General features: G+C 32.4%; 1 protein-coding gene across 1 annotated transcript in view; it reads left to right on the top strand.

Moving 5' to 3' along the window:
- LOC107848938 (mannan endo-1,4-beta-mannosidase 4) overlaps positions 1-13,738 on the top strand; it is a 44,455-nt gene extending 30,717 nt beyond the window's left edge. The window contains exons 2-4 of the mRNA XM_047410957.1: positions 12,272-12,465; positions 12,864-12,986; positions 13,344-13,738. Coding sequence (XP_047266913.1) covers positions 12,272-12,465; positions 12,864-12,986; positions 13,344-13,541 — 515 coding nt within the window. The 3' untranslated portion in view covers positions 13,542-13,738. The remainder of the gene's footprint in view (positions 1-12,271; positions 12,466-12,863; positions 12,987-13,343) is intronic.
- The last annotated feature ends 1,999 nt before the right edge of the window (positions 13,739-15,737 follow it).

The following is a 15,737-nucleotide window of genomic DNA, read 5'->3' as shown; positions in this document are numbered from 1 at the left end:
GAAAACTCCGAGGACTGACATCGACGGCGAAACACCAAAATAGATGAAACCACAACCTCAACGAAAAAAAATTGAAAAAAACGTACAATCCGAGCTTGGGCAAACTGACAGTAGGAAAAACTAACAGGAAAAGTCAGATTTCGGCAACCAACCATACAATCCGAGCTCCGGCGAACTGACAGTAGGAAAAACCAAATAGGAAAAGTCAGATTTTGGCGACCAACAATCAAGTAGTAAGAGGCAAAGCTCAGGGATGTTTTTACGGTTGATCTCCAGCGATGGCTCTGCCACAGTATCGCCGGAAATCTACCCAAACCACCCCCATTTTCTCTCTTTCGCGTCAGTTTTCATTCTTTTCTGACCATCTTTCCCTCTCTCGCAACTTTCCATCACTCTCTCTCAGCTCTTTGTCACTCTCTCTCAGCTCTCTGTCACTCTCTCACAGATCTCGATACTCTCTCGTAGCTCTCTGTCCTCCCTCGTAGTTCTCTGTTTCTCCAATCTCTCCCTTGTTTTCTTGTTGTTTCTCCAATCTCTCCCCTTATTTTCTCGCTGTTTCTCCGATCTCTCCCCTCTCTATGCCATTTTTGTGTTTATAAAGCTCTCCTATCTTTTTTCTGTGAGTGTGGATGTATGTATTTTGTGCGAAGAAGAAAAAGAAAAGAAGAGGAAATGGAGTTTCAAAAAATGGCGTGAGCTCCATTTTGGAGAAGATGAGATGATGACGAAGTCGGTGTCTTGTGCGTCTCTATATGGATGGTTCTGTTGTTATGATAATCTGTGTGTGTCGTGTGAAGAAGAAAAGAAAAAATTGGAATGTTCTCCTTTTATGTGTGTATATATGAGATGAGGGTGGGGTAGTGGTGAGGTGGGGTAGAGTTTGTTAGGATATGGTAGGTAGGTGTTATTTTTTAATTGGGTGGGTTGTTAGAATATTAGAATAAAACAAAATTAGTTAGGGGGTTGTTATTTTTGTCATTTTGTGGAGGGATTATCACACGAGTGAGGGTACACGGTAGGATAAGGTAAACAATAGGTAAAAACGATATCGGGGAGGGACGAAATTAGGTGTCTACATTTACTATTCATCACTATTCATGGATCAACGACTAACATTATTTACTCACTACCCAAAAGTAGAATCTAGACAAGATTTACCACTAGACCATATTCTCCAATTAAATAATATTTGTTTCTAGCCAACATAATCTCACTAGTCATCATTTAACTAAAGACCACTAATCACCATGAGTACACTTATTTATCTCTTAACTAACATCTCTTATTAACTAGCATCATTAATCTTCAAATCCTCATTAAACAATTAATCAACATCATAAACTTAGTCCTCAATAGCAACTAATCATCACCATCGCTAAACCCATTATCACCATAATGAAATAATCATCCCTATTAATAGCCATCAATGTCACTAGTCCTCTTTACCACTAAGCATCTTTCGTTCTTAAATCAACCACTATACAACTTTATACCTCAACTCATTAGAAGACTATAACCGACATCTCTAATATCAATATTATAACCAACTACACAAGAAGATAAATAAACATATAATTGTCATACATAGGGCTAGCCGAATTCAATCAGTACATGCACATATAGCACATTAATAATCATATCCTCCAACCTTGCCTGACATCATCATGTCATCATAATATCCTCCGAACTCAAACCGAATATTAATATATCATCATAATATCCCCCGGATTTATTGGGCATTAATTTATCATCATAATATCCTCCATCCTTTTCGGACATTAGTATATCATCATAATATCCTCCGGCCTTGCCAGACATTATTATATCATCATGATATCCTCCAACCCCGACGGGTATCAATATATTATCATATATCCTCCAAACTCAAACTGGGTATCAATATCATCAACATATCCTCCAGAGTTAAATCGGGTATCAATATCATCAACTTATTCTCCAGACTCAAATCGGGTATCAATAATATCAACATATTCTCCGTACTCGAACTGATATCAATATCAATATCATCAACATATCCTCCAGACTCAAACCGTATATCAATATCATCAACATATCCTCCGACCTTATCGGGTATCATCATATCATCACAATATTATCATAATAGGCAATTAATAATCAATATCAATAATAAGGAACAAGCCTTACAAGGGCCAAAGTAAATGACAAATAAGTAAATGATAAGACCCACAAGGGCTAAACTAAAGTGCAGGACTTATAAGGATTAAAGTAAATGACAAGCCCCACAAGGGCTAAATTAAAATGCAAGAGCCATGAGGGTTAAAGAAAAAGAGAAATAAGGAGGTGCATACCTTTATATCTCATCATTCATTGTCAATGATAATTTATCCATAAATATGTATGTCAATAATTAATAGAGTATCTTTATATGTGTCAATAAGCATGTCTTCTAACACCATTAATATTATCATTTCCAATATTGACAATAAGAAAGATTTTCAATTTAATTTATTAGAATAATTATTAAGTATGATCACAACTTGCGCAATATTATAGTTAACAACCCAAACACTAGCCTAAATAACGGCTTAATTAAGAGTATAGCCAAGGACTCTGTAACACCCCGCATTCTTGAGCTAGAAATCAAACCATCGTTTGTACGTGTGTAAGATATAATCTCATGATTTATAGTTGAATATATATGTCATGATCATTATCCTAGAGTTTAAAGTTCTATCGAGATGAAAAATGTTCATAGGAATAGCTTAGAGCAAAGTTGAGCTAAAAACTTTTGATTCGGCCAAATTTTGGTATTTGATTATATAAGAGTCATCTTTTAATGTGAATAACTTTTGACATATGAGGAATTTTGCATCATAAGACCCACCAAATTGTAGATAATTGAATTATCTTTCTAATAAAACTAATTTTGCCTTAATATGATACTCAAGCGAAAAGTTATGGCCATGCAAATGTCGTATGCCACATGACAATTGCAAAAGGTCAATGGAAAGAGTGCGTGATTGGCTACGCGTCGCCCACCTTGGCTTGGGCGATTGGAAGTGTGTCGCATGGTGATTACACGGTTCTAAAAGTGCTTTCTTTTGACTTAAATCAAGGGTGTTGAAGTCTTTTCACACCCCTAAACCATTCCTAATCACTCCTAAACATTATAGGGGGTTTTAAAACACATTATTCCCACTCCCATAACCCCCAAACATTCAGTACACGACCCCAAAACCCTGCACCTCTTCCCAAGTACAAAATCCAAGTGTAATCTCTCAAGAATCAAGAATTTAAGTTCTAAATTCAAAGTTCTCTTCAAAGATTCATCCAATCAAGGTATGTGGGGTATTCATCAATGGATCCCTTTCACCCATTAATCCCAAAAATCTATTTTCAACTCAAAAGCATGAATCGATCTCTATTTTATGAATCTTTCATGAAACTCATGATTTGTCCATGAACTTCTCATTAACTCAAGCATAGACCATGTCTACAAGCAATTCCATGTGATTCCATATGAATTAAGATATTTCATATTTTTAAATCTTACTTTCCATGTCATATTCCATTGATTTCATGATATATCCTCAAATTATGAATTAAACCATGTAATTATGTTATTTTCTCACGTTTAACACATTTCCATAGTCAAATTCATATTACTTACCCAGTTGGTGAATTGTGTTATATTTTGGGTTCTGAACATGATCTCGTATCAGTGTTTTAAGCATTATTATCATATTTTTAGAACATTCAGTGCTGGCGGTTTATGAATACCCAATACCTATGTGTTTTACATAAATTCAGCTTTCTAAGTATTAAAGTAGTTAATCCAAGAATCTTATCTATATACTTACATATTTATGATCATGATGAGCACTATCAGTTATGTAATAATGTTCAATTGAGTTTAGTCCATTCCAATACTAGTATCAGTTCAGTTGGGAGTAGGATTTATTACCGATCGAATCTAGGGATGGGGGCTCACCTGATAGTAGAGGGTGTGACCCTTTATAGTAATCCCCGAGTTACAGAACTACATAGCTAGAGTAGGTTAGAGATTTCTACCTTCCAGTTGAGGGTTAACACATATCTCATGAGAGAACCTGCTAGTAGAGGCTGACTTCTTAGTCCTTCGAGACACCAGTTTAGTGGATCTACACAGCTAGTGTTAGTACTCATGGCACGGTACTGACACCCTTACAACTGGGTTACAAGTTTGACCCCGATTAGCTCATATTGGGGCATGTTGGTTAGATGATACCTCCCACAGTCTCAGTACAGTATTCAGTATATTCTCAGTTCAGGTTTACTTGAACAAGCGTATAGATTTTTAGTTTTATAGTTTTTAGTCTTTCAGATTACAGCTTTATCTTAGTATAAATTTATGCTTGGTCTTGGATTCTCAGATATTATACGTTTATGCATTCATTCTCAGTTATCTCATGTCGTTCAGTTAGTCCTTATCTCATATGCACAATACCCCATGCATTTTAGTCAATCCAAACATTAGCTAATCAGTATTCAAATATTAGTTAATTAGTATTCATATAGTTGCTACTCAACATATAGATGTTAGTTATCCCTTTACTTAGATTTCAGTTTTTTGGTCACACAGGCATCAGTCATTCAGTTAATCATATCCACTTAATACATGTTATGTTGGTTTAGTATGTTTATTCATTTAGGTCCAGTATGTTCGTATATTCATATCCTTGATTTAAGTCAGTTCCCACAATATAGTCTTAGATCCAGTATTCATAAGTCATCCTCAATACAACTTTTACAATATTTTCGACCCGACAAGAGAATGGTTTACAATATTTATATTTCTACCGCCTCCTAGCTTACAGAATTACTTTCAGCTCATGATTTATGAATTCTCTATGATTTATAGTTTTTCACGTATAGCCGTGTTTCAAATATATGTTTCAACAAATTAACTTATATCCTCAGTTTTACAGTATGTTTTAAATATTTCTATGATTTAGTGCATGTCTCCTTACACTCAATACATTCCAACATACTAACCACATATATGCATTTTTGGCTATATCCTTCATAATGTAGGTACCAACATAGTTCAGACACCAGGGTCAGACAGTTCTCAGCTTTCAGCCAGCAGGTGATGAGTTCTTCTATTTTGAGAACTCCAGTCAGTTGTAGTTCATGTATTGTGTTGTATTTTGATTATTCACATGTATTGATTAGGGTTAGTTGGATGCATGTCCCAACTATCTATAGTTAGTATAGTAGAGGCTTCATAGATAGTCAGTCAGGGTCATGAAATGTAAATTTCAGTTCTCTCTTCAGTTTTATCAGATTATAAACTTTATCAGTTACCTACTTATTCAGATTTCATTATGATTATGTTTCCTCACAGCAAAACTAGCTATTTAATTTATTCTAAATTAGTTGCTCAAGTATCATGCAAGTTCATGGGTTAGCTTAGAATCGCTTTGGTTTCAAGCACCGTGTTACGATTAGGGGGTAGTCTCGGATTGTGACAGACTCATCATTAAAAAATCCATAATTTAGTCATTTAGACCTTGGGCATAACCATAAGCAATATCATCAACAATGGACAATTAGTAGCATTTATTGGCCTACTATTGGCCTAAAGATATTTGATCATTAGTATGAACAACGACAAAAATCATTACATGATCCATAATTTATTCATAGCATGGTCAATAATATTATTTATGACTTAGGCCATATTATAGACAATGGCTTAATAGCAAGTTCATTAGCCAAATAAATAGATAACTGTAATAACATAATTAATAACTTGACATAGGTTTTAGCCAACAAGGCATACAAAGGCAAAATTACTTGGGCATCATTCTCAATTCCATTCCACATAATCAACAAGTACCAAAAATCATCAATATTGCCTCAAAAGGGAACTCTTTAGTCAATTACTAGGTGTAAAGGTTCAAGGGAACTAATCACAAGTCTTGTCTTACAACAACAAGCCTACATCTAAATCTCCAAAATGCATTCTAAGTTAATTTCTACCCCGAACTAGGCTAAGGTATATAAATAAACTCTTAGATGTATTGCAAACCACTATAAGACCTAAGGTAGATATTCTACTCAAGTACCTTTACTAAGTCCAATGGAACCAAGGCAACCTTTCCTAGTATAAGAAACTAAGACCAATTTACCCTAAGTATGAGAAACTAGAGAATTATATCTAAGGTTGAGTATTCTAAGGTATTCGCATGCTAAACATGAGTAACAAAGTCAATTCCACCTAATATAATGGGAAAGAAATCAAGCTTTTCAACTTCTAAAATTCATATAGCTTAATTGGTCCAACTAACCCAAGTCTTGGATTTCATAAATCAAATACTTAAAACCCATCACTATCTAAAAAGATACCACAATTATTCAAAACATAGCTCAATCTAACAAGGAGTAAGCCTAACCTACCTCAAATCCAAAGAATGCCCACGAACCGCTAAATCTTTACTTTTCCTTTTTGAGAAGCTTCTTCAAGGTTCCAAGATATTAAAAGCACAATATATACATCATTATGAGAATTTCGATACCCATATTGTACCATTTTGCTTCGGATCCAAAAACGGCATCAAAAATCCCAAGTGGGTCCCACATATGGAAAACATATTTTTGAGACCAACCCAATGTTCATACACCACTAAGGAATCATAACCCTCAAGAATTAGGTGAAAACAAATCATATTTGTTCTAAAATCATTCCCTCAAGCAATTTGGGGTTTAGTCAAAATTCAAGAAATTAAAGCTTGAAAAAGGATGGATTCGTACCTTTAATCTGTTGTTAATCATGAAAATATATGTTAATCAAGCTTCTAACTTACCCCCCAAGAATCAATTTGAAGTTAATAGATCACTATAGGGATTCTAGGGCTCAAAGAAGAGTGAAAATGGTCAATTTACCGACCAAGGGGGCTATTTATAATACCTTGGTTGCGGTTAAATGGGGTCCTCGAGGTCAAAACTTATTTTTGACCTCCCAAACTCATTCAGACTCTGTTTTTTGTAAATGAACTATGTAAACCTACTAAATTCAATGTTTCGGATGCATTGGTGAAGTCATATTTTTCATCTAAGGATTTTTAGACCAATTGTAGGCCCCACACATATGTCTGCCGATTTTCTCACTTTTTGACTAATTGATGGAAATGAACTCAAGTATTTTGGGACCCAAACCAAGGGTATTTATAGACTAAAACCGATATTCTAGAGCTATTGGAGAAGTCAAAATTTACTTTCGAGATTGTTTAACTGAAGTTTTCGCTCGGCAGCCATTCAAAACTACAGAATACTTTTAAACGGGGAATTGGTTCTTAAATCAAATGAACTACCTGGTAATCGAACTATCAATTCCAACAAGTCATAAATAACTTGAGGTAGGTATGAAAAATCTTTAACAACGAAAATAAGTGGATAGTACGAAAAATGACATGAAGGGTCATCACACCCAGTTAGGTTATAATTATGTAATGACCTTAACTTAAGTGATTTATTTTTTTTTATGCATTTTGATAATTTTACCATTCCTTATAATTTCTACATATTTATTTTGGATTATAGGGATAGTTGGCATGATTTCCAAGATCTTTCGGAAGGGTTTGGGTGAGTTTGAGGCTTTAAGAGCTAATAGTTGACATCGGTCAACATTTTTTATTCCAAGTGCCAATAGCAAATAAACGGCGATAGTAGATCTGAAATATCAACTTTAGGCTAGTAGCATGGTTGGTTCGAGCTTTGGGCTTTTATATCTCATTTCGATCATTGATTTGAAAAATAGTAAAATAGGGTCTTAGGAATTAATTTATTAAAAATAATTATTATTTTTTGAAAATCTAATATTGCCATTGATTTCGAAACATCAAAATTTTCCTATTAGCATGTATGGTTTATTTATGTTGGGTCTCGAACGAATCCCAAGGATCCCTCAAAGACTTGAAAACAATAATAAAAATTAGGTCAACAGTCAACGGTCAACAACCCCTTTTCTTTATTGAAAACAATTCAATTTTGGGATTTTATCCTCTTTTTTGCTCATTTTCACCATTTTTATCGTATTGTAAGCTTAGAAAAGAGATTTAGGGAGAGATTTCTTCTGTAAGTTTGTGCGGATAAGTACCTAGCTCAATTCTAAATTATTTCCTACCAACTTTATCATCTAAATTCCTTGAAATCAAAGATTCCCAAAGAGGATTTTTGGGGATTTTCCCCCAAATTAAAATTATGGTATTTCTTAAATTTGGACCTCATTTGAAACCCATTTTTGCGTGGGTTTTCTCATGTAGACCCTTTTAATCTTGGAAATGTGTTTTTAAATCAAAATTCCAATTTTGACCCTTTTGTTTTTTAGCTCATTTTTTATTCGACCAAAATATGGGAAATATGAGTATCATTAGCTTTTTTTTAATGAGTAGATGCTATATTTAAATGTTATAGTTGGTTCTAAGGCGATTTGTGAGGGAAAAGCTAAGGGTTGAAGCACTTAGACCAAAATTCAGTCTTTTCAAGATAGGTTATGGCTTAACTTCTTTTAGATTGAGTCGAGTAGTTAATGAATAAGTAAAAAATATTATGGGTTGGGAAAACAACTATGAGGTTTATATTATGAGACTAGTTGTACTATTGTATGCCTGCATGGGAGCTAATATTCTGTTGTGGTTGGTTTGTACTATTTGATATGGTTTATTGCTCGTGTGGGGGCTATTTGACATCATTAGACTTATCTGTGCATCCAACATGTCTTTATTCTAGGTACGGTGATTGTGTGAGGTCTTAGCTTTCAAATATAGGCCTTATTAGAGCAATGCTTGGCTTTATCATGATAAAATACTCGAGTTAGGTGTTGATATAATATTAATGATATCTTACATGTATATTAATTCTGATAGTGCCTAATTGGAGTTGATGAATCATGAATTTTGTGTGTATGTATGTTATATCAATTGAATATCATCATGTGGAGTTGATTGTGAGCATTGTATCCTTATTCCATACATTTATACCTTCATGAGATACTGGTACTATTAAGAAGCACTTTTTTGAATGAAAATAAGACACGTCTATAAAAACTCCTCTCCATGAATACGAGCTGGAGAAGTGAAATGAGTTGAGATTGATGTATAGTATTTGGATTGCGAACCTCTCATGGGTCCTACCTAGTAGATGTGAGCTTGATTGGTGTAAACGTAAAGTCATGTGATGGCTTTCATCATTTGTCTCATCCACATATTATTGCATTGCATTATTTTTACATATGCATCTTGCTTGATTTTATGTATACATATATATATATATATATATATTGTTTCCATTTCTGTGTATACATATATTAGAACTATTAATAGAGACGGTGTGATCTATCATTTGAGACTTCTCTTCTTGCACGTGACATGCTCATAGTATATTTTACTTATCTTATTTTCTATTTGCTCATTTAGCCTATGATATCTACTTAGTATAAGTGGACTATACGCATTCCTATTGTGCTCTTTTGGAGTAGATCCCAGTATGAGTACTAGATGTGGTGGCTGATATCATGCGGATTTTGAAATGATGCTCGAGGTATTGGGTGCTTAGGGTTTTAAGAGCCTACTCCGGACCTCCTATTATTTTATTTTATGTTTTTATTTCTATTTCAGAGGCAAACATGTATCTCAAATTCTGTTATATACAGGATGATCTTATACTTTGACATCAGATTTTGGGGATTTATGAGATTTCCTTCAAACTTTTGTTTCAACTATGTTTCATATTGGCTTGACTTTGCTCTAGAAGTCTCAAAGTTGGGTTATGCTATAATTAATTTTGTTTTTCCTTTATCAGTTTGGGTGATTGTTTTATCAAGGCTCGATCGCGATAAATGTCATCATGGCCTGTTTTTGGATAATGACAAGTTAGGTTGTAATTTACTTTTAAATTACTTATTTTGCATATTTATCATAATGGCTGCTTTGAAGTATTATTTTCATTTATGTCTCTTATTTCTGACTTTAGTTTACATTCTCACATTTTAATATACTCTTACTGTAATTTAGGTCGGTCGGCCTATGATGCCTATTGAGTACCTATTATTTTTGGTTATTATGATATATTTCTGCATCTTTTCCCAAATACAGATTCAAGTATGAGCCAACTTCGCTGACGTTACCCTCAGGCTTGTTGTTGCTTCGGAGATAGGGTAAACTTTTAGAGCCTAGAGTTGATCCTTTCTCGTTCTGCTATTTTTGGATAATTATTTGTAGCTCCTAGACTACATGTATATTTGACACTATCTTCAATGGACTATGGTTAATTAATCTAACTAAAATTGGGTGTAAACATTCAATGTGGATAATTTTTTATATTTCAGTTTAAATCTTATCCTACATGAAATTGAAAATAAAAAATTAATATGAAATGTCATGCCAACTAAGAATCTAGTGAGGGAAATAGGTTTTTGTAAAACATAATACTATTGTTGAATGAATTTATATGGAAAAAATTTCAATAGTGATTTTGGTGAAATCTTCTCAATACTTGAATGGTCACATAAGGAAGAAAAAATTAAAAGTGACTTTAATCGGATCTTTTCTATACCTGGATGATTATATAAGGAAGAAAATTCAAAAATTTCTTTAACGGATCTTCTCAATATTTAAATAACCACATAAGGAAGAAAAATTTCAAAGTGACTATAGGCGTATCTTCTCTAAACTTGGATGACCATATAAGCAAGAAAATTCAATAGTGACTTTAATGAATATTCTAAATATTTGGATAATCATATAAGGAAGAAAAATTCAAAATTAACTTTTGTTAAATCTTCTCTATACTTGGATGACCATATGAGGAAAAAATTTCAAAAGTGACTTTAATGTTTCACAATATTTAGATGAACATATAAGGAAGAAAAATTTAAAATAACTATAGTTTGATCTTCTCAATACATGAATGACCATAGAAGGAAGAAAAATCAAAAGTAGCTTTAGTCATATCTTCTCTTACTTGGATGACCATATCAGGAAAATATCAAGTGTGACTTTAATGGATATTCTTAATATTTGATGACTATACAAGGAAGAAATTTTAAAGTGACTTGAGTCAGATCTGCTCAATACTTAGATGACCATATACGGAAGAAAAAATTAAAAGTAACTTTAGTTGAATCTTCTCGATATTTGAATTACCATAAAGAGAGTTAGCTCTTATTGTGTTTTACGATTTAACCCTAAATTTAAGGGCTAGTATGAATTTATACCCCACTGAATTTCACCAGTCAGATTTTAACAAAATAAATTTTAAAAGCTTCACTTTTCAAATAAAATTTTCATCAAAAATATTTATGTTAAAAAATTGGAGTGCTTCAATAGTATTATTTTGGATTTGAGGGAATTGTGTATTAGAGGATGCAAAGCTTTTTAAATTCAGAAAGAAAAGATTGGTCTAAAAAAATTATTAGATTTGATCAAAATTAAATCTACAGTTATTTATTATTATGTAATTGTGAAATCTTATCTATATCTTATTATAAAACCTTTCTAATTAATTATTTCTCACCTATATAAATACAACACCAAGACATTAATATAACATCAAGCACAAATCAATTTCTTCCTCTCTTTTTTTTCTTCTCATTTTGTTTTTTTTTACATTATTAAAAACAATGTTGATGAAAAACTCATTCATCTTCATTTTGGTAGCTGTTTTGACAATATTCCTAAATGGATTTAGCAAGCCTATTCAAGCTTCTTCAAAATCTAATTTTGTTCATACAGATGGAATTCATTTTGCATTACAAGGAAAACCGTTTTATTTAAATGGTTTTAATGCTTATTGGTTAATGTATAATGACTTCTTATCCATCAACAAGGAATAAAGTTTCCACCATCTTTCAACAACCTTCAAAGTATAAAATGAATGTTGCTAGAACTTGGGCTTTTACTGATGGTGGTTTTAGACCCTTACAGTGTTCTCCCGGTGTTTATAACGAGCAAATGTTTCAAATAATTTTATAAATATTTAAGAATTATGATTTTTTAATATGTTTTATTATTTTTCCGTATTGTATTATTTCTTCAATAATTTACTATACGAATAAAATAGATAATCTTTTTCTTAGTTTTTTTTTTTTTTTAAAGTAAGAATGGACGTCAATCTTACTCTTTGTTATCAGATAACAAAATTGATTTCCCCTCACATAATAGTTGATTTTGCCCTATATATTTTATTTAATATTTTTGGTATTATATCTTCTTCATCTTTTTAAGCTTTTTTTTTTTTTTTAATTAAGGATTGGATTTTGTTATATCAAAAGCCAAGAAATATGGCATTCACTTAATTCTTGGATTGGTTAACAATTGGGATGCTTTAGGAGGAAAGAAACAATATGTAGCATGGGCAGTGCAAAAAGGACAGAATTTGACAAGTGATTATGATTTCTTCAATAATCCTAAGGTCAAAAATTTCTACAAAAATCATGTTAAGGTAAATATTTATTTTGATAAACTAATGAGATGTTTAACTTATTTGTTTCGTGAAATTATTATATTCTAGTCCGTTTTTTACTTTATGTGGGAAATTAAGTGTAAATGGACCTAGAAAGTTGATTACGGGTTCACGTAAACTCTATTGGTCTTTATTTGTACTTTTGATATCTCAATAATTTTAAGATAATTGATTAAAAAGAAATTTACTCATCTAATCGCATAAATTTGTAATTGTTGTCGAGATTTACATCGTGTGTATATCAAGTTTATAATAAATGAATAATCAAATTATACATTGCACACTGACTAAAATATTTATAAACCAAAAATTCAGTTTTTTTCTTTAATTTTTCAATTTATTATTTTTGTTATAATTTTATTTATTTTTGTATAAAGGTTGTGCTTACAAGAGTGAACAAAATAACCAAAGTGGCATATAAAGATGATCCAACCATTCTTTCTTGGGAGTTAATGAATGAGCCTCGTTGCACATCTGACCTCTCTGGAAAGACAATGCAGGTAAAATATATTTAAGTAAAGTTATATGCTTAGTCAATCTGCCAAAATAATTATATTCTCTGATCAAATATACATATTATACGTTATTATGTATTATTCATATATATAGAGAGAGAGAGGAGTTGGGGGTTGGGGGGGGTTCTTTATATTTTCTCCCTCTCACCCTAACAAACACATTTGATTAATGACCAATTACATCTTAAAGATGAAAATACAAATAAAGTTGATAGTGTTATTGTGCAAATTTGTATTATAGTACAAACTTTATAATTGTTTGAAAATATTTACTTTTAATAAAAGAGCGAAAGTTCATGAATTATAATAAATATCTTTTTTTGTTGAACTTCTACTTTGCAGTATTGGATTACAGAAATGACAAGACATTTTAAATCAATAGACAAAAATCATCTTTTGGAGATTGGACTTGAAGAATTTTATGGGAATAACAGGAAGCAATATTACCCAAAATCTCTTGAATTTGGGACTGATTTCGTCTCCAACAATCAAATTAAGGGAATTGATTTTACCTCAATTCATATGTATCCTGATCAATGATATAATCTCTACTGCCCTTTTCCTTCATACATATATAATTTTGTACCCTTTCATTGTATTTTATGATTTTTTTAGACAGCATTTGTTTGGTATGATGGAAAATATTTTTTCCAAGGAAAAATCTTTCTTAGTTATTTTATAATGTTTGTTAAGTAAGCAAAAAAAAAAATGTTATCTCAAAAACATTCATATTTATATTTAATTTAGCAAAAAAACTATAGAGTTTGGAAGGGTGAGGTGTGGGGCCTCTGGGATGGTCAAGGAATAGGGATTTGGGGTCATTGGGTAGGGGAGAGGATACAATAAACATTTTCACTTGTTTTTCCTACTTCTATTAAGTATGTTGTTTTCCTCTTTTTTAAGAAACTTATTTTTCGAGAAAAAATATTTTTCAAAAATTTTGTCCAATCAAACATGAGAAAATAAGAAAATATTTTCTTACTTCCGTTAAGAAAGTCATTTTCCTTAATTTTAAGAAACTTGTTTTTCTACAGAAAATATTTTTCAGAAATTTTGTCCAATCAAACGTAAATAAGGAAACATTTTCCTGAAAATGTTTTCCCCCATATCAAACACACCCTTAATGTATATAGAGGAAAATATTTTTCAAATAAATATATTTTATGTTTTAATGTTTGGCTGATCAAGTTTTGAGAAAACGTTTTTCTAGGAAACTAGATTTCTTAAACACGAGGAAAATGACTTTCCTGGTGAAAGTAAGAAAGCAAATGCCACAAATGGTATTCCGTATTGATCATATCCTCCCCAACCTCAACACCTTATCTTCACCCTCACGACCCTAATCCACACAACCCAACACCCCTATATCTCCACCCACCTCTCTCAAATACTTGTCTAGATTATATATAACTAAATATGAAATTCATTTATTTTTTTAAAAAATATTTTTCTTCACACCGAACAGTAACACACCTTCAATCTGAAAACTTTAGTAAATCATGAATGGAAATCTATATTTGTCGTAAATATTCATTAATTTAGAGACTACAGGTGTATTTTCTCATGTTTGGATGGACAAAATTTTAAAAAAATATTTTCTCTAGAAAACAAGTTTCTTAAAAATGAGGAAAAAAAATTCCTTAATGAAAGTAGGAAAAACAAGTTCTATAAGTGAAACTCTATGTATATTGTATCCACCTCCCATGTCACGACCCAAAAATGAGGGTCATGATGACACTTGTCGCGGCGTACCTTGATGTAATACCCCAAGCTTTCATGTCATAAACCTCTCATTCTTTCTTATGAGATCAGATCCAATGCAAAGTAATGGTTACTCATAAGTTGACAGTCTCATTTCTATCTTAGCCATATAGTTATTTTTTTCTTGAGGATTCATGCACTTGCAGACCAGTTCAGTAGCTCATTATTCTTGAGATCCAGTGATTCAGTTCTATCAGTTACACATGATAGCTTGAAGACTAAGATTCCTCTGTGTTTCAGGTTAATTATCCACATTCAAGGAAGAATGTTCCCATGGGGGAGATAATGTAATACCCCGTACTTTCGTGCTAGAATTATAATCGTCGTTCCTGCGTGTCTAAGCTCCAATCCAAGTGATTCTCACGTGAATACAAGTTACATGATTATTATCCTAGTCTATGGAGTAGTTTAGAGGTGGAAAATATTTATAGCAATGACCTAGAACAAGGTTGAGCTAAGACCAATTGATTCATCCAAAGTTTGACATTTGATTCTACAAGGATTAACTTCAAACGTAAATATATCTTAATATACATGGAATTTTTCATATCAAGACCTACTACATTGTAGATAATTGAATTAGCTTTCCAACGATACCAATTTTGCAAAAATCCGATACCCGAGCGAAGAGTTATGCCCATTTTCGTGAGAGGCAGTAAGGGTGTGCGATGGGCAATGCGCCGCCCAATCAAATGTGTACGATTGGGAGTGAGAGGAACACTTAAATGTCTACTATTTGCACACCTTAAGGTCTGCCATGGGTTGTGCGCCGCATACCTCACTTCCAAGTGCCAAAAACGCCTCTATATATGTCTATAACATGGAATTAAACTCCCATAACACCAAAATAAGTTTACTTTCTCTCAAAATCACCAAGAACATTCAATAAGGTTTCAACCTAAAAATTCAAATATCTCAAGATTCAACCATGAGTTTTCAATAATTCTTTAAGATTCGGAATCCCCATTCCGAGGG

Source organism: Capsicum annuum, chromosome 1 (assembly GCF_002878395.1).
Source record: "Capsicum annuum cultivar UCD-10X-F1 chromosome 1, UCD10Xv1.1, whole genome shotgun sequence".
Classification (NCBI taxonomy): domain Eukaryota; kingdom Viridiplantae; phylum Streptophyta; class Magnoliopsida; order Solanales; family Solanaceae; genus Capsicum; species Capsicum annuum.
This window is presented reverse-complemented; position numbering and strand designations above follow the sequence as displayed.